The 25,312-nt window shown below is 42.4% G+C and overlaps 1 protein-coding gene across 1 annotated transcript in view; it reads right to left on the reverse strand.

Moving 5' to 3' along the window:
• Positions 1-139: 139 nt before the first annotated feature.
• The window catches only part of LOC135546339 (rho guanine nucleotide exchange factor 28-like), a 55,048-nt gene continuing 29,875 nt past the window's right edge, over positions 140-25,312 (reverse strand). Inside the window, exons 8-28 of the mRNA XM_064974686.1 lie at positions 23,970-24,123; positions 23,644-23,699; positions 19,195-19,246; positions 18,605-18,725; positions 18,400-18,524; positions 17,960-18,100; positions 17,461-17,711; positions 17,184-17,309; positions 16,824-16,941; positions 16,211-16,471; positions 15,679-15,755; positions 12,039-12,217; positions 11,632-11,720; positions 11,146-11,337; positions 10,882-11,010; positions 10,518-10,651; positions 10,292-10,339; positions 9,839-10,114; positions 5,825-6,076; positions 4,769-5,117; positions 140-4,324 (exon numbers count right to left, since the gene is read on the reverse strand). Of these exons, the coding sequence (XP_064830758.1) occupies positions 4,128-4,324; positions 4,769-5,117; positions 5,825-6,076; positions 9,839-10,114; positions 10,292-10,339; positions 10,518-10,651; positions 10,882-11,010; positions 11,146-11,337; positions 11,632-11,720; positions 12,039-12,217; positions 15,679-15,755; positions 16,211-16,471; positions 16,824-16,941; positions 17,184-17,309; positions 17,461-17,711; positions 17,960-18,100; positions 18,400-18,524; positions 18,605-18,725; positions 19,195-19,246; positions 23,644-23,699; positions 23,970-24,123 (3,327 nt within the window). The 3' untranslated portion in view covers positions 140-4,127. The remainder of the gene's footprint in view (positions 4,325-4,768; positions 5,118-5,824; positions 6,077-9,838; positions 10,115-10,291; positions 10,340-10,517; positions 10,652-10,881; positions 11,011-11,145; positions 11,338-11,631; positions 11,721-12,038; positions 12,218-15,678; positions 15,756-16,210; positions 16,472-16,823; positions 16,942-17,183; positions 17,310-17,460; positions 17,712-17,959; positions 18,101-18,399; positions 18,525-18,604; positions 18,726-19,194; positions 19,247-23,643; positions 23,700-23,969; positions 24,124-25,312) is intronic.

The raw sequence follows: 25,312 nt of genomic DNA on the forward strand, positions 1-25,312 counted from the left end.
TGAGTAATTGCATAAGCTATTATATTGATAGTATCCTGGCACGAATGGGAACAAGACAACATGACTAGTTACCATGAGGTAGAGCCTATGTAAAACTGTGAACTATTCACGCAAAATAAAAATACTATACAATTGCTGGTTATGCATTTTATGGTATATGGTTAATATGGAAACAAGGCACAGGTTTCTTTCAATTATACATATATTACAACTTAAGGGGGAAAACATCCATATTACACAACATCAACAAAAACATAACATTATACGACGTGTCTTCCGCATTTAACCCAACCACTCTGACAGTGCATGAATACGTCACAATAAATAACAAACAAACCAACATGTAATCTGTATTTTCTCTTTAGAGTAATAAGCAAGCTCTATTAAACACACTACACCTTGACAATGGACATTTGGCACATAGCAGAGTATGGGTGCTGAGGGTGCTGCAGCACCCTGCAAAAAATCAGGATAAAAATAAAAATATTAATAAACATTTCCACAAAAGTAGTGCACTTGGCCTTTACTAGTCCTGTATTAGCGGACCGATATAGCCATCTATAGCGCATGCAACAACAACAAGATCACAGCACCCCCCCACATCTTCCCCTTGCCCCTAGTAGATAAAAACTCAAAGAGATCCCAAAAACTCCCCCCAAAATGTGCATGCCGTCAGTTAATTGTTTTGTTACATCTTTTTGCTGTGCACTGAAAGTGCTTTATCTTGAAAACTTAACTGCTGACTTTTTTAACAGCTGATTAGTGAACAAAATACTAAAATATAGTTTTTGAACAAACTACACCTTTAACACTTATGAGAGTGTGTCCTAACCTCTTATGGGAGTGCCCTGCAATCCTGTATTTCAACGAGGGAAATTAAGACCATCATAAAAGTGCAACTAGTTTTGACAAGGAAAGCACAATAACACAAATTGGCACCAAATTAAAATACCTATAGTTTTAAGGAGCTTTTGGGCACAAAGGAAAATTGGTTTGAGTATCCACTAAAGAGAGGGTTACTTACATAGAACACATACTGCACTCCTAGAATTAATGGCGACTCGAGGAATCCCGGAGATCCTCAAGGATCACCTGGAGTTCCTCAAGGAATCATTGCTAGTCAATATTTGCTAGTCAATATTTGCACCTTTGGTTAGTTGAAAGATCCTTGGAGGAACCTTTAACGTTGCAATGTAACAACAGGTTCCTGGAGGAACCATGTAGTGGAGGCGTGGCTTAGTAAGGGCGTGGCTATACGATTTATATATTTTTTAAATGTAATTTCTGTTCATACCTATTGTCATCAAATGTTAAAGTTGAACACTGACAGTTTTGTAGCTTCATTGAGGTGTACAGAGATTTAGGAGTTCCTCGAGAGCCTACGCAATTCCCAAAGTTGGAATAGTTACAATTTATTACTATATGTAATCAGCTATGTTTATATTATTATGATGAAATTCTTATTAATATTATATTAGAATATGTAACATGCATAAATATTGAAGGAAATTTGAAATTTGCAGTGTACAAACTTAACATGTTTAACAGGAATAACATTTAATGTAATGGGTGCCCAAAAATAACTATCTGAAACCACGCCTCAAATCTTCAAATAGGCTGCCACCTCTACAATATATATATATATATATATATATACCCCCTTTTTCTCCCCAATTTCAATCTTGTCTCATTGCTGCCACTCCCCAACAGGCTCGGGAGGTGAAGGTCAAATCATGCAACCTCTGAAACATGAACCGCCAAACCGCGCTTCTTAACACCCGCCCACTTAACCCGGAAGCCAGTGTGTTGGAGGAAACACTGTTCACCTGATGATCGAGGTCAGCCTGCAGGTGCCCGGCCCGCCACAAGGAGGATCTAGAGCGCAATGAGCCAAGTAAAGCCCCCTAGCCAAACTTTCCCCTAACCCGGACGACGCTGGGCCGCTCTATGGAACTCCTGATCACGGCCGATTGGGATATAGCCCGTGATCGAACTTGGGCTGTAGTGATGCAGTGCCTTAGACCACTGCGCCACTCGAGAGGCCCTATCGTATATTATTAAATTGATTCAGAATTGAACCCCTCCCATCACAAAAAGGTTCCGGTTTGAACCTTTACACAGGGGTTCCTCGAAGAGGGGTTCCTCAAACAACCTCTGAACTGGAAAGGTTCCGCTCAAAAAGGTTCTTCCAGGCAGGTTTACTTCTAACAGTGTGTACGAACAGGCACTTATTTCTGATTACATACAGGAACTCAAAAATGGGCAATATACACCTGTATTTTCTTAAAGATCATACTTTCAGTCATGGCAGTAGCTAAATATGAGGGCCAAAAAATGAAAAAGTATACAAAACAATAAGAACACCTGCTCTTTCCATGACATAATAAATAAAAAGGTGAATCCAGGTGAAAGCTATACAATTTAAACATGGATTGTGTGCATTCCATTCAGAGGGTGAATGGTCAAGACAAAAGATTAAAATGCCTTCGAACGGGGTATGGATAGTAGGTCCCAGGTGCACCAGTTTGAGTGTGTCAATAACTGCAACGCTGCTTGGTTTTTCAACAGTTTTCCGTGTGTATCAAAAATGGTCCACCCCCCAAAGGATATCCAGCCAACTTGTCACAACTGAAAGTATTGGAGTCAACACGGGTCAGCATCCCTGTCGAATGCTTTCGACACCATGTAGAGTCCATGCACCTAAGAAATTGAGGCTGTTCTGAGGGCAAAAGAGGAGGTGCAACTCAATATTAGAAAGGTGTTCCTAATGTTTGGTATTGTCACATCTTCTCTTGCTCCTCCCCTCTGGCATACGACGTCGCTGGAATACTAACCATCGGTCCTGGGATTCATCATTACGCACACCTGGCACTCATCATTACTTGCACCTGTTAATCATTATGATTCACACCTGGACTTCATTCATAATTTCTTCCCCTTTAAGTCACTCTCCTATGTTCACTCACCAGTTGGTATTATTCTTGTGTACCGGAGTGTAGCCATATGGAAATGTTTTTTTTTTTTATTAAACGTTTCAACTGCATCTGCTTCCCGACTCACAGCTCCATTATTACAGGTATACTCAGTGTATAAAGCTCTATTAAGGGTCAACATCTAAATATTGCTCCAGCGTTGATCAAAGCTCAGAATGCTTATATCATTGATCTGACTGAATTCCAATCACGCCTGCATCTTTGCGAATGAGTGGATTCATGAACAGTGGTTTGTCCATTATGTACGCCTGGATTTGCCTTTTTAGCAGCTCATTCTCCACTCTCTCAAACGGTTAACTCTGCCCTTTCGCTGCACAGGCCGAGAGCGACGTGAAATTAACTACCCCAGCTTGCAATCGGCTCAATAGGAAACTAGTCTAGAGACAATGTTGACAGTGTTTGCGAGATGTCAGACTAAAGGCAATTTAACTGTCCCGCACTCCAGCCGCGTCTACAGACATCCCCCAAACAAAAAACGATTATCAGAGAATGAGTGCACAACTGGTAAATAGTCGCTTATAGATATGTCAGTCCGGTGGCCATCTGCTGGCAGAGACTTATTGCAGTAAGTTGAAGGGCTCTGGCTAGTTTTACTTAGCCAGCTGGAAGGATGAAGTAAGAAGCTAACGTTAAATGGAGCCTACCTCAGCAGGAGAAAAAACCCCACAAAGTTGTAACTTTGCTTTATAGAGTAAGCTACTGATACAGACAGTGATGTGAGGCTAAGGCAGGCTGCAAGGCGGAAGCAGATGGAAGAGGGAGCAAGCAGAGAGGGAGGTTAGTACAGTGGTTCCTAAAGTTGGGGTCAAGGCCCAAAGTGGTGTCCCCTGAGAAAATCTGTACTAATCTTATCAAACAAGCTATGAACTTAAATGTTTCAGTATAAACATTCAAATGGCATATCTTCCCTAAAGGCCTACATTAAAATGCAAACAATACAGTACAATACAGGTAAAAATGTAATGCTTTTTTGTTTCGTCGCTTCCGGACGAATCTCAAACCCATTTTTTTGGTAAAAAAACATTTACATGCACACACACACACAAAGGCAGAGAGGGGGTACATTGATAGATGTACATAAGGCAGTTGGAACTGCACACTTCTCTCCCATCATTCCATCAGTCTTGTCATTCCTCAGAGGTACACAATGTTCTCCTCTCCCGCATCCTCACTGTTCTTTCCATTCAAAGAGAAGTAGGCCTGTGGGGTGAGGAGAGGAGTGATGGATGCCGAGGTGGGGAAGTTCTCCTCGTACAGACCCAGGCCTGTGACCCCTGACCCCAATGAACCCAACAACCCCAGGGTCAGCCTGTCCTGTGGAGGGCTGAAATCTAACAGAAGAAAACAAGGAACGTTATCGGCCAATCCCAAATCAACCCCTTGCACCTGCATCAACCTCTTGATATTTGTAAGAAATATGTCTATGTTGTTTTAAAGCTTAAATTACAGTGCATTTATGGGTTGTTTTTTTTTCTTGGGGGGGAATGCATAATTGGTGGAGTACTACGGATCCACCAATATCGCTGTGAGCCTCCCAAAATTAAGAACATCAATTATAGATTAATAATATTACATTGTATAACATTCTTTAAACGTATTCCACGTGTCCCTTGGCCAGAATTAATTTAATATGTTGTTAGTAATGTTCATATAATAAATTATAACAATAAATAAAAATATATCTGCAGTACCCACAGACCCCACTTTGAGAACCCCTGGCTTAAAATCCTCTGAGAACCACAAAGATTTGCTGTCTATGACAGCATCATACTCACTGTTGTTGTTGGGCCTCTCATGTCCTGTGGTGAACCTGCTCCTAAAGGGGTTGTTTGGGGAGCTTCCTGACTGGAGGTGACTGTGCTGGGGGTGAGCATAGTGTTGGTGTGTCAGTAATTCTGTGGCTGGTTTACTGTGGGCCTGGCTGCGCAGAGTGTTGAGGCTGTTATAGAGGCTGGGCCTGAGGCTCAGGTTGGGGCTATGGAGTGGGCTGTCCTGGCTCTTTCTCAGGCCAGAGTGGAGGCTCTGGTGCTGGTGCTGGTTGTGGTGGAGACGATTCTGTTGGAGGGAATGAAGAAGAGCAGCCTCGTTGCCGTCCAGGCTGCCTGACCGACTGTGGTTGGACACCTGAGGGGAGAGGAGGGGGAGAGGGTGGGGAGAAGAAAGTAGTTGCAAATCTCAGCAGAGCACACTCACAAACACAGACACACACAATCCTACCAACCTTCACATTCGTTCATATTTTTCTCTGTCACACTTATTCACTCACTCCTTCCTTTTCTATGTCTCAACCCCCACCTCCCCTTTCCCTCCTTGTACCTTCCCCACCCACCTAATCTTGTTCACCAGACACTTCCACCCAATGCTCGGAAGGTCTGGTAGATCAATGTGTCAACCCTGACCTTCGTTAACCCAAAGAAAGAATGGAAAAAAGTCCCAGTCCAATAGAAAAAGTCCTGATCCATAGCCATTGATTATACCAGAAGCTACAAATTAGTAATGATGCAACAAGGAGATTTCAGCTGTTTGAGGCCATTCTGTCATTTTTATTAGGAGCATTTGTTTTCTCCCCCAAGATTGACACACATTGACCACACAGATTTCGATGTATAGCCAGCAAGGCATCTACATTAAGTCAGCGAACTACTGTTTAGCATCTCAAATTTAGGGGAATGCTTTTAGTGTCACACACACGTTTTCTGAATCAGAGCCATGACTTGCATGTTCAGATATTATTATTATTTAAAAAAATGTACTCCCACATAGGCCAAATTTGAGTCATTGTTCTTCCAGGCTTATTTGCACCAATTAGCCTTGGGAAGGTTACCACCCACCTGTTCCAGGTCCAGCGATATCATAATAGGCAGGGAGCTCTGGCGGTTGTGTCTCCAGCTCTGGAGCAGCCTGTGCTCGGCTTCCACCCTGTCCCTGTCCCTCTCCATGCTCCTCTGACCCTCCCTCAGCCTCTCTAGGTTCTGCTGGTACTCCAACAGCTGCTGCTCCAGCTCTTCCCGCTCGCGGCGCAGGCTCTCAGCCTCCAGGTGGCACTGTCGCTCGCGCTGCTTCAACAGACTCACCTTCTCCCCCTATATGCAGAAGAATAGTATTGGCATCAGAGAGATGGGATGATAGCAAGTTAAAACCTCTCTGCACACGGAACCTGCAAGCGGGCTGAAATTCCACAACATACGGTGATCGCTACATGAATAGTCATAGTAAACATTCATGAAAATACAAGTGTCTCACATGTATACAAAGCCTAGAATCTTGCGAATCCTTAAAAAAGGATTTACTGCGAAAGAATACAATGCGATTATCTGAGCATAGAGCCCCATAAAAAACAACAATTTTAACCAGCACAGGCGTAACATAATCACAAACTGCATTAAAATAAATTTACCTTTGACGATCTTCGTCTGTTTGTTGTTACACAGTGAATGATCTTTTGTTTGATAAAATCCGTTTTTATAGCCTAACACAAAACATTTTGTGAACCGCTTGTGTCGTGAATTCCGTCTCATTCCATTTTCAACGACACATTCCAGGTAAATAACTCACACAGAACGTGACTTTTTCGGTCATGTTTGGTTTCACTGCAGTCAACTGGTTTGTTTGTAACACAATCAAACCTGATGGGCCATTTCGCGGGACGTATTGACTGAAAGAAACCGATTTGAAGACAACAATTCCTGATATCATTGTGCACCAATGATTTGCCCCCTGTTTCGTTGATTGACTGTTTTTTAACCCAATGACCACTGATCGTCTTGAAATCCAGCTGGGTAGATAGCCAATGAGCTGAGTTAAATGGCAATAGGTCTAGTTTATGTGTTGCAAGACCAACCCATGTAGTAAGCTCCAGCGTAAAGAGAGTCATTAGCTATTGAAGTTTCATACCGGAAGGAGAAACACATATTACGCACTGCATTGTTTGGTAAACGCGCAGATTCAGCTGTTTATATATCAATCAGTTTGGCGACTAAGTCAGGGAAAGCTAAATCTAAGTCTAGATATACAGATGTACACACAATTTTAGAATAAATTGATTGGGAAAGTGAGACAGAGATTGTTGTAGGATGATTCATTTAGCGATTGTGGAGGAATATTTTTTGAACGGGAGAGGACATCGTTTTGGACTGGTAAGTTCTAAATCATGCTAATGCCCTTGTTTGAAATTAATAATATAAAATATTATTTGTGATTTTTTTTTTAATTTTAGAAGCAATATATAAACATGTAATGTCATGAAATGTGAATTTAAGTATGCGCTCTCTAATTCTCTCTCTCTCTCTCTCTCTCTCTCTCGGAGGACTCGAGCCCTAGGACCATAGGTCAGGACTACCTGGCATGATGACTCCTTGCTGTCCCCAGTCCACCTGGCCTTGCTGCTATTCTGGTTTCAACTGTTATGCCTGCGGCTATGGAACGCTAAACTGTTAATTTTTACTCGAGGTGCTGTCCTGTTGCACCCTCTACAACCACTGTGATCTCCACCCGGCACAGCCAGAAGAGGACTGGCCACCCCTCATAGCCTGGTTCCTCTCTAGGTTTCTTCCTAGGTTTTTGCCTTTCTAGGGAGTTTTACCGAGCCACTGTGCTTCTACACCTGCATTGCTTACTGTTTGGGGTTTTAGGCTGTGGCTATATAAATTGATTTGATTTGATAGAGGATGATAGAGGACCAATTTCACCAATTTGGCCACTTGGGTACATTTGGGCTACTTGTGAGGGACACCTGGGTGACTTCATGATAAATGTCATGTAGCACACTCATTTTGGAAGCTATCATTCTGAAACCTTGCACAAGTACTCTTGCCCTCTTATATTTTTCACTGAAATTGTCCCCATCATCCTATCTGAATGTTTGTTTTATCTTGTTCATTTTAAAGATGATACAAAAATAAAAATTGTATGTTTTTTTCCATTGTTTTATCTACACCAGATCTATTGTCTTATATTCTCCTACATTCAATTCACATTTACACAAACTCCAGAGTGTTTTCTTTCAAATGGTACCAATAATATGCATATCCTTGGTTCTGTACCCGAGCTACAGGCTGTTAGATTTGGGTATGTCTTCAGGCGGAAATTGCTCAAAGTAGGGGAGGAGCTCTAAGAGGTTTTAATAAAGGCTTAAAATGAACATAATGTGCTTTGGCACTCTTATGTCACCCTATGTCATTCTTACAGTACCAGTCAAAAGTTTGGACACACCCACTCATTCAAGGGCTTTTCTTTATTTTGACTATGTTCGACATTGTAGAATAATAGTGAAGACATCAAAACTATGAAAAAACACATATGGAACGATGTAGCAACCAAAAAAGTGTTAAACAAATCTAAATATATTTGAGATTCTTCAAAGTAGCCACCCTTAGCCTTGATTACAGCTTTGCACACTCTTGGCATTCTCTCAATCAGCTTCCCCTGGAATGCTTTTCCAACAGTTTTGAAGGATTTCCCACATATGCTGCGCAATTGGTGGCTGCCTTTCTTTCACTCTGCGGTTCAACTCATCCCAAACCATCTCAATTGGGTTTGAGGTTGGGTGATTGTGGTGGTCATGTCATCTGATGCTGCACTCCATCATTCTCATTCTTGGACAAATAGCTCTTACACAGACTGGAGGTGTGTTGGGTCATTGTTTTGTTGAAAAACAAATAGAGTAGTCCCAAGTACAAAGCAGATGGGAAGTCGTAACGCTGCAGAATGCTGTGGTAGCCATGCTGGTTAAGTGTGCCTTGAGTTCTAAATAAATCCCAGTGTCACCAGCAAAGCATCCCTACACCATCACACGTCCTCCTCCATGCTTCGCAGTGGAAACAACAAATGCAGAGATCATCCATTCACCTACTCATCTGTCCTCCAGCTAGATAATTGTGCTACTCTACAGTGTGCTGTTTGAGGCTACTGTAGACCTTCTTTGCAAAATAGTGTGTTTTAATCAATTGTTTGGTGACGTAAATATATTCAGTATAGTTATATCTAAGGACAACTTTTTAAATGTTTTACAATTGATATTTTTCTGAAATTCACTGAAGAGGATGGTCCTCCCCTTCCTCTTCTGAGGATCTTCAACTGGTTCCACCCTGTTATTGCTTTCCAAAAATGTAAATAATAATTTGACAATACCATTAGAGGTAACTCTGGGTTTCCTTTCCTGTGGCGGCCCTCATGGGAGCCAGTTTCATCATAGCGCTTGATGGTTTTTGTGACTGCACTTGAAGAAACTTTAAAAATTCTTCAAATTTCCTGCATTGACTGACCTGTCTTAAAGTAATGATGGACTGTCGATTATTTTTGCTTATTTGAGCTGTTCTTGCCATAATATGGACTTGGTATTTTACCAAATAGGGCTATCTTCTCCATACCACCCCTAACTTGTCACAACACAACTGATTGGCTCAAACGCATTAAGAAGCACAGAAATTCTACAAATTACCTTTCAACTAGGCACACCTGTTAATTGAAATGCATTCCAGGTGACTACCTCATGAAGTTGGTTGAGAGAAGGCCAAGAGTGTGCAAATCTATCATCAAGACAAAGGTTGGCTACTTTGAAGAGTCTCAAATATTTGTTTAACACTTTTTTGTTTACTACATCGTTCCATATGTGTTATTTCATAATTTTGATGTCTTCACTATTATTCTACAATGTAGAAAATAGTAAAAATAAAGAAAAACCCTGGATTGAGAAGGTGTGTTCAAACTTTTGACTGGTATGAGGGGCTTACGTAGTGTTCTCTTTGACCTAAATCTCCTATCAGATTGTGCTTTGACAGTACGATGTCACCCTATGTAATTCTAAAGTCAGTGTTATGACAAGATTATGTATTGTGAGTGCTTACCTGTTGTCTCTCCCTGGCCAGGCACTCTCTCTCCCAGCGCTGCTGGTCCTGTCTCAGCCTCCCCTGTAGCTTCTGAATCCCCTCCACCTCCTCTCTCCTCCTTTCCACACTCATCCTCTCTACCTCCTCCTTTTTCTTCTCAGTACTCCGCTGTTTCTCCTGCTCCTGGGCCACATTGCCATGGAGACAGGAGGGCGTGTGCGGGAGCGGGTGCTCTAGCTCCAGTAGGAGGAGCTTTTGAACCTCATACCAGCTGTCCTGGATGGTCACAGCTGCCTGCACACACCAATGCATGGTATTTACAAACAGACCCTTTGGTGTAGGCGGATCTGAATTTATCAAAATAGGTTTAAGTAATTTGGGGATGGCTATAAGTAGCCTTCCAGGCTAAGGGATGCTACTGCCTGGTGGTTGTTTGGGCACACAGGTTAAAGAGTGTGTGACGTTTCTCACCTGCAGACTGTAGAGCAGCTGGGTCAGGCTCAGGACACTCTCTGCCACCTGCAGGATAAAATATGCCATTACAAGAGGACAGACAAAACTATGAAATCTGTTGGCACTCTTTTGCCACACACACACACACACACACACACACACACACACACACACACACACACACACACACACACACACACACACACACACACACACACACACACACACACACACACACACACACCTTCATTGGTGCTCCATTGGTGTCTCTTCTCCTCAGCTCGGTTATAGAGTGCCACAAGATGGTGTCTGGCCCTGCCCACTCGCCATCCGACACCAGAGAAGCCGAGCACACACTGAGCGTGCTCGGATAGTCCACTACAGTAAGAGGACACCAAAAACAGTCCATTTAAAGAAAATGTTCATGATTATAGTAGAATCGAACACATTTGACATTCTTTCTATTTTGGGGTAAACTACTCCTTTACTGTGTGGTTGTGTGTCTCATACTCACTCTCTGTAGGCGATTCCTGGGTAATTTCATAGTCGTTGGGGGTCGTGGTTAGGGTTAGAGTTAGGGGGTTATTAGGGTTAGTGCATTGACTCACACTCAGCGGGTGACTCCTGGATCCTGCAATGGCTGTTGTAGCTGCAGTACTCTGGGACTCTGACAGGGGGGCTGTGGCTGGGCTCAGTGTGGGCCTCACTGGCCTGCAAGGTAGACATCAGCTTCTCCGCTACATACAAAGAGAGCGCGAGAGGGAACAAGAGAGCGAGTGAGGAAAGAGAGAAGAGATATCTCTCAATATACTCTCTAATATAAAAGGAGAGGATGCAGCTGTGCGTAGTGTGCCTGTGTGTGTGGTTCTCACCCTCTGTGAGTGCAGCTGTGAGTAGTGCAGTGGTCTGCGGTGGCATTTGAGCATCAGGGTCTGGTTGGACCAGTAGGTGGTGCTGTGGCAGGGGCTCTGGTGTATGAAGAGTTAACTCTGTCAGCTCGGCATACAGCTGTAGCTTCTCCTCCAGACCACTGCAGATACGCTGGTCGTGACTTGCCAGGGTGTCTGAAAGAACAATATAGATCATGGATTACACTCAGTTTAAAGGGAAGTCCTGAAAATTGCAACATAATATTGGATGGTTCCTCAACCTGAAATTGGTCTATTGGCCAGGAGAAAATGTAATCTATGGTAATAAAGTCAGCTGAAGTTTGTAATGGCTATTTATAAGAAAACCAAACAATGGACTACAGTTTCTCCTGGCTCACAGACATTTTTTGGGGGGGAAAATGCTACAAAGTGTCTAAAATGGGAATGGTTAAGTCCATGATGAATGTGTAGGGATGACTGATGTCTTACCTTGGAGTTTGTAGATATTCTGAACTCTCAGCTCAGTGTTCCGTCTGACCTCAGTCTCAACACTTCTCTCTTCCTCCTCCTCAGGACAACTAACACACAGCACAGGGGATTAGGGACAAAATCATCCACGCACACACACACGCACACACACACACACACACACACACACACACACACACACACACACACACACACACACACACACACACACACACAAGCACACATGCTCTGTTTGGCTCAGTCGGTAGAGCATAGCACTTGAAACGCCAATAATCATGGGTTTGATTCCCGCTGGGGCCACCATTATGTAAGATGTGTGACTGTATGCCACTTTGGATAAAAGTGTCTGCTAAATGGCTTATTATTGTTATATTATCAACACACAAACACTCACACACACTCCTCACCTCTCTACGGCCCGTCGTATGTGTCTCATCCAGGCGTTCCTCTCTTCTTTCGAGAAGGTGTGAACCTCGTACATCTCAGGCCCCACTGAGGAGGCAGAGATTAGGAACATCCCTCTCTCCTCATTGGCTACCTCTCTCACAATTAGCTTCTGCAGGGGGATGACTGGGGGCTTCTGGTCCTGGAGAGGGACAGTTTAAATAAGGTCATTTTCCGGGAAAGAACACTACTGGCGTCCTGTCTGACTGATGGTTCTCCCTGGCTCCCTGTTTAGTTGAATAATTCTTCATTTTTTTCGTTCTCCTTTTTTAGCCTGTTCTCTGTGAAGTACCGGAGTTCTGCAAAAAAAATGTTTTTGGTAAACCGCTAAATGATGGGACTGGAGAAGTGTATACACTCTTAAATTCATAGACGGAACTATGGATGCAAGGACTGACTATACATGAAATTAAAATGATAGTACCAATCACAGTTTACCCCTTTAAAACCTGTTACGGCTAGACGTTCCGCTAGCGGAACCCCTTGACAACATCCGGTGAAATGGAAGAGCGCCAAATTCAAATTAAATTACTATAAATATTAAACTTTCATGAAATCACACATGCAATACACCAAATTAAGGCTACACTTGTTGTTAATCCAGCCAACATGTCAGATTTCAAATCTCAGAAATAGAGATATATTTCATGCCTTACCTTTGAAGAACTTATTTAGTTGAGATTCCAAAATGTCCCATAAACATCACAAACGGTCCTTTTGTTCGATAAATTCAGAAAATGTCCATTTATTTGGCACGTTTGATCCAGAAAAACACTGGTTCCAACTCGTGCAACATGACTACAAAAGTTCTAAGTTACCTGTAAACTTGTTCCAAACATTTCAAACAACTTTCCTAATACAACTTTAGGTATTTTTAAACGTAAATTTAAGATGGGATATTACTGTGTTCAAAAGCGGACGAAAACAAAGTGGAGCGTGCTTTCAGGTTGCGCGCCTCAACCACAACAGTACACTAGACTCGACCCTCGTTCTGAACAGCCCTACTTCTTAATTTCTCAAAGGAAAAACATCAACCACTTTCTAAAGGCTGTTGACTTCTAGTGGAAGTGATAGGAACTGCAAGCAAGAGCCAGAGAAATCTAGATCCATAGAGAATTCCCATTGAAAAGAGAGTGACCTCAATTTATTTTCCCTGCATGGATTTTTCTCAGGTTTTTGCCTGCCATATCAGTTCTGTTATACTCACAGACATTATTTTAACAGTTTTTGAAACGTTAGAGTGTTTTCTATCTAAATCTACCAATTATATGGATATCTTAGCTTCTGGGCCTGAGTAGCGGGCAGTTTACTTTGGGCACGCTTTTCATCCAGACATGAAAATACTGCCCACAAGCCCGAAGAGTTTAAATTGCTCTTATGCCATGTACAACTCATTTGGAAAGAATTCAGACCCCTCCCCCTTTTCCACATTGTGTTACTTTACATCCTTATTCTAAAATGGATTAAATAAATATTTTTCCTCATCAATTTACACACAATACTCTATAATGACAAAGCGAAAACAGGTTTTTAGAAACGTTTTCAAATGTATTACAAAGTAAAAACAGAAATACTTTATTTCCATAAGTATTCAGACCCTTTGCTAAGAGACTCGAAATTGAGCTCAGGTGCATCCTCTTTCCATTGTTTCTACAACTTGGAGTCCACCTGTGGTAAACTCTATTTATTGGACATGATTTGGGATGGCACATTCGTAGATCTCAGAGACAGGATTGTGTCGAGGCATAGATCTGGGGAAGGGTACCAAGACATTTATGCAGCATTGAAGGTCCCCAAGAACACAGTGGCCTCCATCATTCTTAAATGCAAGAAGTTTGGAACCACCAAGACTCTTCCTAGAGCTGGCTGCCCGGCCAAACTGAGCAATCGGGAGAGAAAGGTCTTTGCCAGGGAGGTGATCAAGAACTCGATGGTCACTCTGACAGAGCTCCAGAGTTCCTCTATGGAGATGGGAGAACCTTCCAGAAGGACAACCATCTCTGCAGCACTCCACCAATCAGGCCTTTATGGTAGCGTGGCCAGACAGAAGCCACTCCTCAGTAAAAGGCACAACAGCCCACTTCGAGTTTGCCAAATGGCACCTAAAGGACTCTCAGATCATGAGAAACAAGATTCTCTGGTCTGATGAAACCAAGATTGAACTCTTTGGCCTGAATGTCAAGCATCACGTCTAGAGGAAACCTGGCATCATCCCTCTGGTGAAGCATAGTGGTGGCAGCATCATGTGGTGAGGATGTTTTTACAGCAGCAGGGACTGGGAGATTAGTCAGGTTGAGGGAAAGATGAATGGAACTAAGTACAGAGAGATCCTTGATGAAAACCTGCTCCAGAGCGCTCAAGACCTCGGAAGGTGAACCTTTGGCCCAGTCTAATAGGACAAAGACCCTATGCATATAGCCAAAACAATGCAAGAGTGGCTTTGGGACAAGTCTCTGAATGTCCTTGAGTGGTCCAGCCAGAGCCCGGACTTGAACCCAATTGAACATCTCTGGAGAGACCTGTAAAGGGAGTAGTACACAGCGTTGTTCCAGATCTTCAGTTTCTTGAAAATTTCTCGCAAGGTATAGCCTTCATTTCACAGAACAAGAATAGACTGACAAGTTTCAGAAGAAAGTGCTTTGTTTCTGGCCATTTTGAGCCTGTAATCGAACCCACAAATGCTGATGCTCCAGATACCCAATTAGTCTAAAGAAGGACAGTTTTATTGCTTCTTTAATCAGAACAACAATTTTCAGCTGTGCTAACTTAATTGCAAAAGGGTTTTCTAATGATCAATTAGCATTTTAAAATGATAAACTTGGATTAGCTAACACAACGTGCGATTGGAACACAGGAGTGATGGTTGCTGATAAGGGGCCTCTGTACGCCTATGTAGATATTCCATTTACAAAATATGCCGTTTCCAGCTACAATAGTCATTTACAACATTAACAATGTCTACACTGTATTTCTGATCAATTTGATGTTATTTTAATGGACACATTTTTTTGTTTTTCTTTCAAAAACAAGGACATTTCTAAGTGACCCCAAACTTTTGAACGGTAATGTAAGTGTCGAGATGGTGCGTTAGATCCCTGACGAAGCCAATGTATCCCATTGAATCCATTTCAGCCATTACAGGGATGTGTTTGAGAGGTCATTACAAACATTGATGGGAAAAATCGACAGGCACAAGCAAAAGAATGAAAGAGTCGCAGGATTAAAATAAGAGCAATCAAGCCAGTGTTACAAGTGGATTTTGCACCCCTCAAACACAGGAAATAGATGGCTAAAAAAAATAGACCCTCGGGTGAGCGGGGCATGCGCAATGCCAGTTAGAGGTAGTTTCATGAGCCAATCATGCTAGCATGCTAGCTGTCCCCATATACTTCCAGTCATTGTGCTAACACTAATGAATTCATCTGACTCTGGGGAAGTAGGCAAAGGGCTTGATTGTCAAAATCCCGAAGCATCCCTTTAACAAATCCTTTTTGTTACTTTTTGGGGGATTTTTTAGGTATGTAATCTAATTGCAGATAAGGCACGAGGTAAATTAAATAATGAATGAAGTGTAATGTAACGAGATTGACCAAACCGGCATACCACGGCAGCAAATATGAGTCTCTGGTCCTTCTCCTGCAGGAACACCAGGACATCAGTCAGCAGCAGAGCCAGCGTGTCTGCAGAGAGAGTGGGTGAGGGAGAGTGTTAGAATAGACACTGTTGCGACCTAGGTTTGTGCCACAGTATAAGCCACTGCCTCTGGAATGCATCCCGCTGCAGCATGGGTTCGAAATCGGCCCACTGCTATTTTTATTTATTTATTTATTTCACCTTTATTTAACCAGGTAGGCAAGTTGAGAACAAGTTCTCATTTACAATTGCGACCTGGCCAGGATAGAGCAAAGCAGTTCGACACATACAACGACACAGAGTTACACATGGAGTAAAACAAACATACAGCCAATAATACAGTATAAACAAGTCTATATACGATTTCAGAAACTCTCTCCTCTATCTTTCCACTTGATCTATCCTATCATATAAAAAGAGTGGGACTGCCACATTCCTAAAAAAAAGAACAGAAAAAATAAATAATGTTATACACACACACACACACACACACACCCCCTACCTTTCAGTCGTCCCGTAGCGGTTTTCCAGTAGACAAGTCCCTTGTGCTGCAGCTCCCTCTGTTGGTGTTTTCCTAGCAGGTCATCCTTGCGGAACACCTCGCCGCTCTTCAGCTTGGAAAGGCTCTTGTTCTCCACGCGACTCAACACCTCCTGCAGCTCCTGGGCTTTCTCGTACTTGCTCACACTCGTGTCCACTGCAGTGATGATGTCACGCACCTGAGTGAGTGCCCGCGACAGCTCAGTGTGCTCCTCACTGCCCTCTGGAGGTAGAAGGAACAAAACGCTTCAATTCAGCGGCTAAAAATGATCTATACTGGCATACTTGACAAAGTTTCATTGTATACATAGTGCAAAGAAGCATGTACTTTCTCTCTCATGCTCTCTCCCTCTCTAGCTTTTATGCTCCCTCCCTCTCTCCCTCCCTCCCTCCCTCCCTCCCTCTCTCTCTCTCTCTCTCCCTCTCTCCCTCTCTCTCTCTCTCTCTCTCTCTCTCTCTCTCTCCCTCCCTCCCTCCCTCCCTCCCTCCCTCCCTCCCTCCCTCCCTCCCTCCCTCCCTCCCTCCCTCCCTCCCTCCATCCCTCCATCCCTCCATCCCAACTCTTTGTAACTGACCGGGTGTATAGTGCAGTATCCTTTCCAGTAGTACAGGGTACTTGGTGATGCGCTGAGTCACTAACAGGATGAACTCTGGCACCTCCCTTCTTCTGACCAGAGAGTTGTTACTCTGTTGCTGAAGAAGAGACAACAACTGGTGTGTGTTGAGTGAAAGATAGACATTTTAAAGAGGAGCAGTTGTCAAACAACTTTTCCAGTTAAAAACGGCCTCAGTGGCATCGGTAGTCATAAGAAAAGTGTAATAACACACACAAAACCAAGGTAAAATCATCCTGTTCAGTCCCTCCTTAAGGACATTACTGACCAAACATAAAAACCAAGTTGGACTAAAAAAGAAAGCTTCCATCAGAAACATACTTTGACAAACACCTGGAACTTCTTGTTCTGCTGCTGCAGCTCTTTGAAGACTTTGACAGCCTCCGTGTGGTGACTACAAAACTCTCCGTACACTTGCTTCATCTTCACAGCGTTGTCTTCTGAGAACTAACAACAGAAATAGGGAATATGAATAGGCCTTGAGTTGTCCAGAAGTGTGTAAATGTGGTGTTTGTATGATGTGGTGTTTGTATGTGCATTTGTGAGTAATACGCATACATGCATGTGCTTGCATCTGGTGTTGTGTGTGCATGTCAACCTGTTGCAACAGTATATCCCCTATACTGTGGATGCAGTAGTTGTGTGGGTGTCCGGGCTGAGCTGAAGCGTATCGCCGCTCCTGTAGAGATCCGAAGAGATTCCTGTGGAAGAGCAGGAGAGGATCCAGACAGGGAAAGATGCGAGCCACACACTCCCAGTCCAGTTGGAGCTCATCCAGCATCCCTCGACGAAACACCTCGGACATCACCGTCAGTGTCTGGATGTGGTGCAACTCTGTCTGCATCAGCTCTACACGGGGAGAGAGAGAGAGACAGACAAGGAGAGTATTATGTATAAATGCTTGTACACGCACACACACATGCACACACAGGTGCACATGCACAAACACATGCGCACACACACACATCAACACACCATAGATATGAGACACTGAAATGTGTTGCCATTCCTTTGTCATGGGTACATGACCATTGTACGTACACACACTCTCACACATGCACACACACACACACACACACACACACACACTAACACACCGTAGATGACATCCTGACGTTTGACGGTGTGTTTGTCGTGTTTTCTGCAGAACTCAGTTGTGACGGCCAGACTCCAGGACTCCACCTCAAACCCCACCAGGTCAGCCGATAGGTCGCTGAGCAGGGGGGTGTCAACCGACTCTGATGGAGATAGGTCAAATTATTAGGAAAGGCACTGCAATAGACTAGCGTCCTGTCCAGGGGTGTATTTGTGCTTTCAGCTGCCTCACACTACAGAAACAGGAGATGGAACAGAGACAGATCCTGCCCTATGGGCCATTCTGGCTTGGACAAGGCTCCATCTGAGAAACTTAACACACACTTCTGCTGTTGAATCTTGTCTGTTTTGTATGTTTACAGTATGTGTTGATGATGTACTTTAACAGGTCTGGTCCTTCTAATACCCTGGTGTTGTGCAGTTGTACAGTTCAAGCCATTACCCTGTGTGGTGAGATGGTAGTCTGTGGATGATGCGGTCCCTGTGACCTGTACACCCTCTTCATTAAGGGAGCAGCTGTTCCACACGTCACTGTCCACACTGACCCCCACAGCATCCTTCAGCCTCCTAGAGAGAGCGAGACGGGATCTATTAGTGAAGCTGGAGAGACTTGTGCAGTGTGTATGTGTGTGTGTGTGTGTACTCACCTGTCTGTAGACTCAGAGGGGCTCTTAGATAGGGGAGCAGTCATATATTTTCTGCCTCGGGGCAGCATGGTAAGGAGGGAGGAGGAAGAGGTGAGGGAGGCAGGGGAACCCTCCCTCATCACTGAATATGGGGGGGGGGGGCAGGAGAGAGAGGGGGGAGAAAAGGGAACATGTCAAAGATGACAACATTCATCCAGCTCCATTAGAGTTGTATATAACAACAACAATTCTACTAATTGCGTTTCAAATGATCAAAACTGAGAGTGTCTCCTTCAGTCACCCGATCTGACCTTGACTTCTTAACTTGACCTCTGTGTCACAAACACCCATAACAGGGACAAAGCCTCACACTGTAGTTATAGCGCAATGGCGCATTCATTCAGTGTGTAAGAAATGCTCAATGTCCTCACACTGCAGGCACACGCACCTGGCCCCCATTAAAATTTAACACATTATCAGAGAGGAGGAGGGAGGAAGGGGGAGGGAGGGAGAAGGTATACGTAACTTACTCGGCAAAAGAGATGAAGGAGAAGAAGAGGAGGATGTTGATGAATGGAGATAGTAGAGGAGAGGAAGAATGGCAAACTTACTGTGTGGGAGAGATTTGGACTTTAACATCGCCACATTCTTCTCCAGAGGCCTCTGAGGACAGGATAATCAAATCAAGATTAATTAGTAGCACTTAGTAGTTCATTATCAGTACATCTAATAGCCTTCTCTAATTTGCACATGAGATTGACTTATCAGTATGGGGGTGGTCCCGATAAATCTGTAGTTTATCATAGTTTATCAAATGCAGTGGCGATGCGTCATTCAGGGCAGGTGGGGCATGTTATTTTGCCATTAATATGTGTCACATATCAGTTTGCAAACAATATAAAAAAATAATAATAATAATTGTGTTAATAAAGCTGCACACAAACTAGGTGTCTTTTTTGCTTTCATGGGTAAGGCAGCTCCAAAATGCTGGTGTTTCAGCCTAGCTCAGTGCTTTCTGTGTTGGTGGGGCAGCCAGTGGAAAATACAGAGCGTAGGGGTTGGTAAAGGAAGAACCCCATGAAATGGACAAAAATGAATGGCATCTATTGGCATTGGGCCAACCATACACACAATCGCAAATACCACTCAATTGGATGGTGGTCAAAAACATATTGCAAGATGAACATGTCAAATGCCAGGTGTTATAAACCAAAAATACATAAGCTGGCGAGCGCGCTCCGCCGTAGGATTTCATATATGAAATGGTCAGAAAGTCAGGTCTCAAACGTGAAATCTTCAAAATTTAAAAAATAAATTTTACCTCGTAAAAAGTGCGTTTTTGGACCATTTTTTGAAATGTTTTCATTTTTTTCCACGTCTTCCCTAAGGTGTCTACAGCCTTTAGACGTAGTTTCACGCCTTTATGTTGAAGAATGAGCGTAAACGAGCACATTACGTAAGTGGCCAGCTGATGGCTCTCAGAGTGATTCTTGCGTAAAAGAGAGAGGTAGCCATTTTTCCTCCCGGTCCTACTGAAAAGCCAACTGTCCCGGTTGATATATTATCGAATAGACATTTGAAAAACACCTTGAGGATTGATTATAAAAAATGTTTGCCATGTTTCTGTCGATATTATGGATGTAATAATATATTATAAGATTAATAATATATATTTTTTTGCCGTTGTCGTGACCGCTATTTCTGGTGGATTTCTGAACATAACGTGACAAACAAACGGAGGTATTTTGGGTATAAAAATAATATTTATGGAACGAAAGGAACATTTGGGTGTGGCTCAGTCGGTAGAGCATGGCGCTTGCAACGCCAAGCGTCGTGGGTTCGATTCCCGCTGGGGCCGCCCATATGTAAAAGTAGTGGCCCCAGCCGACTTGTAAGTCGCTTTGGACAAAAGCGTCTGCTAAATGGGATATATTTTATATTTATATATATATTTGCTGTCTAACTGGGAGTCTCGTCAGTGAAAACATTCAAAGATCATTAAAGGTAAATGGTTAATTTGACTGCTTTTCTGATTTTCGTGACCAAGCTTCCTGCTGCTAGCTGGACATAATGCTATGCTAGGCTATCGATAAACTTACACAAACGCTTGTCTTGCTATCGCTGTAAAGCATAATTTCAAAATCTGAGACGACAGGGTGATTAATTAACAAAAGGCTAAGCTGTGTTTCGTTATATTTCACTTGTGATTTCATGAATATGAATATTTTCTAGTAAGATTATTTGACCGTTGCGCTATGCTAATTAGTGTAGTTGCTGACAATTCTCCCGGATCCGGGATGGGTAGTTCCAAGAGGTTGAAAGTTAATTTGTGGAATTTCTTTCCTTCTTAATGCGTTAAAGTTTCTTCAAGTGCAGTCGCAAAAACCATCAAGCTCTACAATGACACTGGCTCTAGTCACAGGAATGGAAGACCCAGAGTTACCTCTGCTGCAGAGGATAAGTGCATTAGAGTTGCCAGCCTCAGATATTGCAGCCCAAATAAGTGCTTCACAGAGATCAAGTAACAGACACATCTCAACATCAACTGTTCAGATGAAACTATGTGATTCAGGCCTTCATGGCCAAATTGCTGCAAAGAAACCACTTCGAAAGAACACCAATAATAAGAAGAGACTTGCTTGGGCCAAGAAACACGAGCAATGGTCTGTAATTCTTGTTAATCTAACTGCACTGTCCAATTTCAAGTAGCTATTACAGTGAAATAATACCATGCTATTGTTTGAGGAGAGTGCATAATTAAGAACATGAAATGTTATGACAAAATTTTGAACAGAAATGCAGTGGTTCATTGGATCAGTCTAAACCGTTGCACATACACCGATGCCATCTGATGGCCAAAATCTAAATTGCCCCTGGTTGGAATCATACATTATGGCCTTTCTCTTGCATTTCAAAGATGGTACAAAAAAAATACAAAATAACGTTTTTTTTTCTTTGTACTATCTTTTACCAGATCTACTGTGTTATATTCTTCTACATTCCTTTCAAATTTCCATAACCTTCAAAGTTTCCTTTCAAATGGTACCAAGAATATGCATATCTTTGCTTCCAGGGTCTTAGACTTGGGTATGTCATTTTAGGCGAACATTTGAAAAACGGGGCTAATACTTTAACTTCTTGGATATAGGGGGCGCTATTTTAATTTTTGGATGAAAAACGTTCCCGTTTTAAACAAGATATTTTGTCATGAAAAGATGCTCAACTATGCATATAATTGACAGCTTTGGAAAGAAAACACTCTGACGTTTCCAAAACTGCAAAGATATTGTCTGTGAGTGCCACAGAACTGATGTTACAGAAAAAAAACAGATAAAAATACAATCAGGAAGTGCCGCATTTTTTGAAACCGCCTCATGACAATGACTCCTTATATGGCTGTGGAGGAGCTAGGAGTCAGCTTACCTTTTCCACGTTTTCTCCAAGGTGTCTGCAGCATTGTGACGTATTTGTAGGCATATCATTGGAAGATTGACCATAAGACACTACATCTACCAGGTGGTCGCTTGGTGTCCTGCGTCGCAATTATTGTGTAATCTCCAGCTGCAGTACTTTTCCGTTTGCCTCGGATAAGAAACCGACTGCCAGGAATGATTTTTTATCGAACAGAATTGTGAAAAACACCTTGAGGATTGATTCTAAACAACGTTTGCCATGTTTCTGTCGATATTATAGAGCTAATTTGGAAAAAAGTTCGCTGTTGTGTTGACTGCATTTTCTTTTTTTCTTCTTAGCCAAACGTGATGAACAAAACGGAGCTATTTCTCTTACACAAATAATCTTTTTGGAAAAAATGAACATTTTCTATCTAACTGAGAGTCTCGTCATTGAAAACATACAAAGTTCTTCAAAGGAAAATGATTTTATTTGAATGCTTTTCTTGTTTTTGTGAAAATGTTGCCTGCTGAATGCTAGGCTTAATGCTATGCTAGGCTATCAATACTCTTACACAAATGCTTGTGTAGCTTTGGTTAAAGCATATTTTTAAAAATCTGAGATGACAGTGTTGTTAACAAAAGGCTAAGCTTGTGTTTGAATATATTTATTTCATTTAATTTGCGATTTTCACGAATAGGAAACGTTGCGTTATGGTAATGAGCTTGAGGCTATGATTACGCTCCCGGATACGGGATTGCTCGACGTATAGGTTAAGAGGTTTTAAGCAAATCAGCCATGTTTTTTTAAAGGCAGTAAATAAGGCTGAATGAACTGTTGCCCTGCTAGACAAGGCTTCGCTGATAGCCAAGTGTAGCGGTGGTAAGTTGGGACTGCTGTTTGGACAGCTCTATGCAGGCCCTAACAGTTTGTTGGCACCGTTTCTCACCGTTATAGTGCAATTAATGTATTGTTTAGTGCTGTGTTGTGTAGTGTACTGGCTTTGCTGGCATGCATTTTTTGGTTTGCCACACCAAGATGTACATGCTAAAATCGACACTGGTGAGTACATTTACAAGACAAAGCTAGACTGGATGCCATGTATTCTCCCAGTTCAGCTATAGTGTGAATAGGATCCTAGCATAGGTCTCCATGTTCTTTATGACGCGTTCAAAACATGTCTGAAACTTGGAAATTGTAGTTTCCGAGGGTAAAAAAATCTATTTGAATGGCCCTCCAACTCTTAATTACAAATCAGAAACTCGGATAAGATCAGAGTACTCCCACTTCTCCAACATGTTGAACTCTGATATCACCTACCAAGGAAATGACCGTTGATGACAAAATGTTTTCGGCAGTTAATTATAAACAAAAAAATGTTATTCATCAAAAACAGCCTATTTACATAAATATGCTTTCGAACACTATAACTTGTTTGTTTGCAAGCATGTTAGCCGTAATTCTCGTTTATGGTTGAAGTAACTAGTCAGGTGTTAGTCAATTGTCATTCTCTCCGAATTCAAAGCACATGAATGCAAACAACTTGTTGCTCTGAATTTAGAAGTTGTATTTCCGAACACATGGCATGAATGTAGCATTAGTTCTCAGTGATATACAGTACTAATGGGGTCAAAGGTGAAAGAATATGTTCAGTAGGTGACCCATACCTTCCCAAAGGCTGCAGTCGAGTCACGACAGCCCTTATGGACACTCAGAGAGCAGTCTAGGGAGGAAATGACATTTTATGACTTTCACTTAGTATGTTAATTGTCACAGTAATCAGATACTAGTGCTCAGCAGAGCCAATTGTGCACAGAGTTTGACCAAACTATCCTCCATGTTAGCATTAAAGATTTTATAAAAAAATTATAATTAGCAATCTTAATTAAGGGATTGGAATTGCTTTCAAATTGCCTTGTTATTAGACATGGCCAAAGACCTGAGCAAAAGTCCCCTACAGGGAATAGAGAGCGACAAAAAGTACAGTACTCACTGGTACACTGCAGAAACTCTTTCCCAGGGACAGGCTTGTCACAGGCCACATATACAGACAGCCCAGAGGGTCCTGAGGGAGAGACTGGCACAAACTGGTGTACGTTAGTTGCTCCTGTCTTCTCCTTTCCAGCCTTCTCTTTTCCCTCCTTCACCTGCAGTACAGAAAGCCCCAGAGAAGCCAAAGCCATAGTTGGGGGGTGTTTTAGTGAGGAAGAGAGAGCTTGAGAGAGAGATTAAGGCACAGTCAGATGTTGCTATTACCTGCTTCTGTTGTGTAGACAGTGACATATTCTATTGCAAAGTAATATGTAGAGTTGAAGTCGGAAGTTTAAATACCCTTAGGTTGGAGTCATTAAAATTCCTTTTTCAACCACTCCAGGAATTTCATATGAATAAACTCTAGTTTTGGCAAGTTGGTTAGGACATCTACTTTGTGCATGACACAAGTCATTTTTCCATCAATTGTTTACAGACAGATTATTACACTTAATTAAGTGTGGGTTCTCTGGTGTACAATAAGATGGTTAGATGTCATAAAACTCTTTCCACAGTCCTCACAGCTAAAAGGTTTATTTCCTGTGTGTGTTCTCTGGTGTGATACCAGGTTGCCTGACTGTATCACAATTCCAGTGGGTCAGAAGTTTACATACACTAAGTTGACTGTGCCTTTAGACAGCTTGGAAAATTCCAGAAGATGATGTCATGGCTTTAGAAGCTTCTGATAGGCTAATTTACATTATTTCAGTCAATTGGAGATGTACCTGTGGATGTACTTCAAGGCCTACCTTCAAACTCAGTGCCTATTTGCTTGGCATCATGGAAAAATCAAAAGAAATCAGCCATGACCTCAGAAAATAATTGTAGACCTCCACAAGTCTGGTTCATCCTTGGGAGCAATTTCCAAACACCTGAAGGTACCACGTTCATCTGTACAAACAATAGTACGCAAGTATAAACACCATGGGACTACAGAGCTGTCATACCACTCAGGAAGGAGACGTGTTCTGTCTCCTAGAGATGAACGTACTTGGGTGCGAAAAGTGCAAATCAATCCAAGAACAACAGCAAAGGACCTTGTGGAGATACTGGAGGAAACAGGTACAAAGTTATCGATATCCAAAGTAAAACAAGTCCTATATCGACATAACCTGAAAGGCCACTCAGCAAGGAGGAAGCCACTGCTCCAAAACTGCCATAAAAAAAAGCCAGACTACGGTTTGCAGCTGCACATGGGGATCTTACTTTTTGGAGAAATGTCCTCTGGTCTGATGAACTAAAAATAGAACTGTTTGGCGACAATGACCATTGTTATGTTTGGAGGAAAAAGGGGAGGCTTGCAAG

This window comes from Oncorhynchus masou, chromosome 1, assembly GCF_036934945.1.
Source record: "Oncorhynchus masou masou isolate Uvic2021 chromosome 1, UVic_Omas_1.1, whole genome shotgun sequence".
NCBI lineage: Eukaryota > Metazoa > Chordata > Actinopteri > Salmoniformes > Salmonidae > Oncorhynchus > Oncorhynchus masou.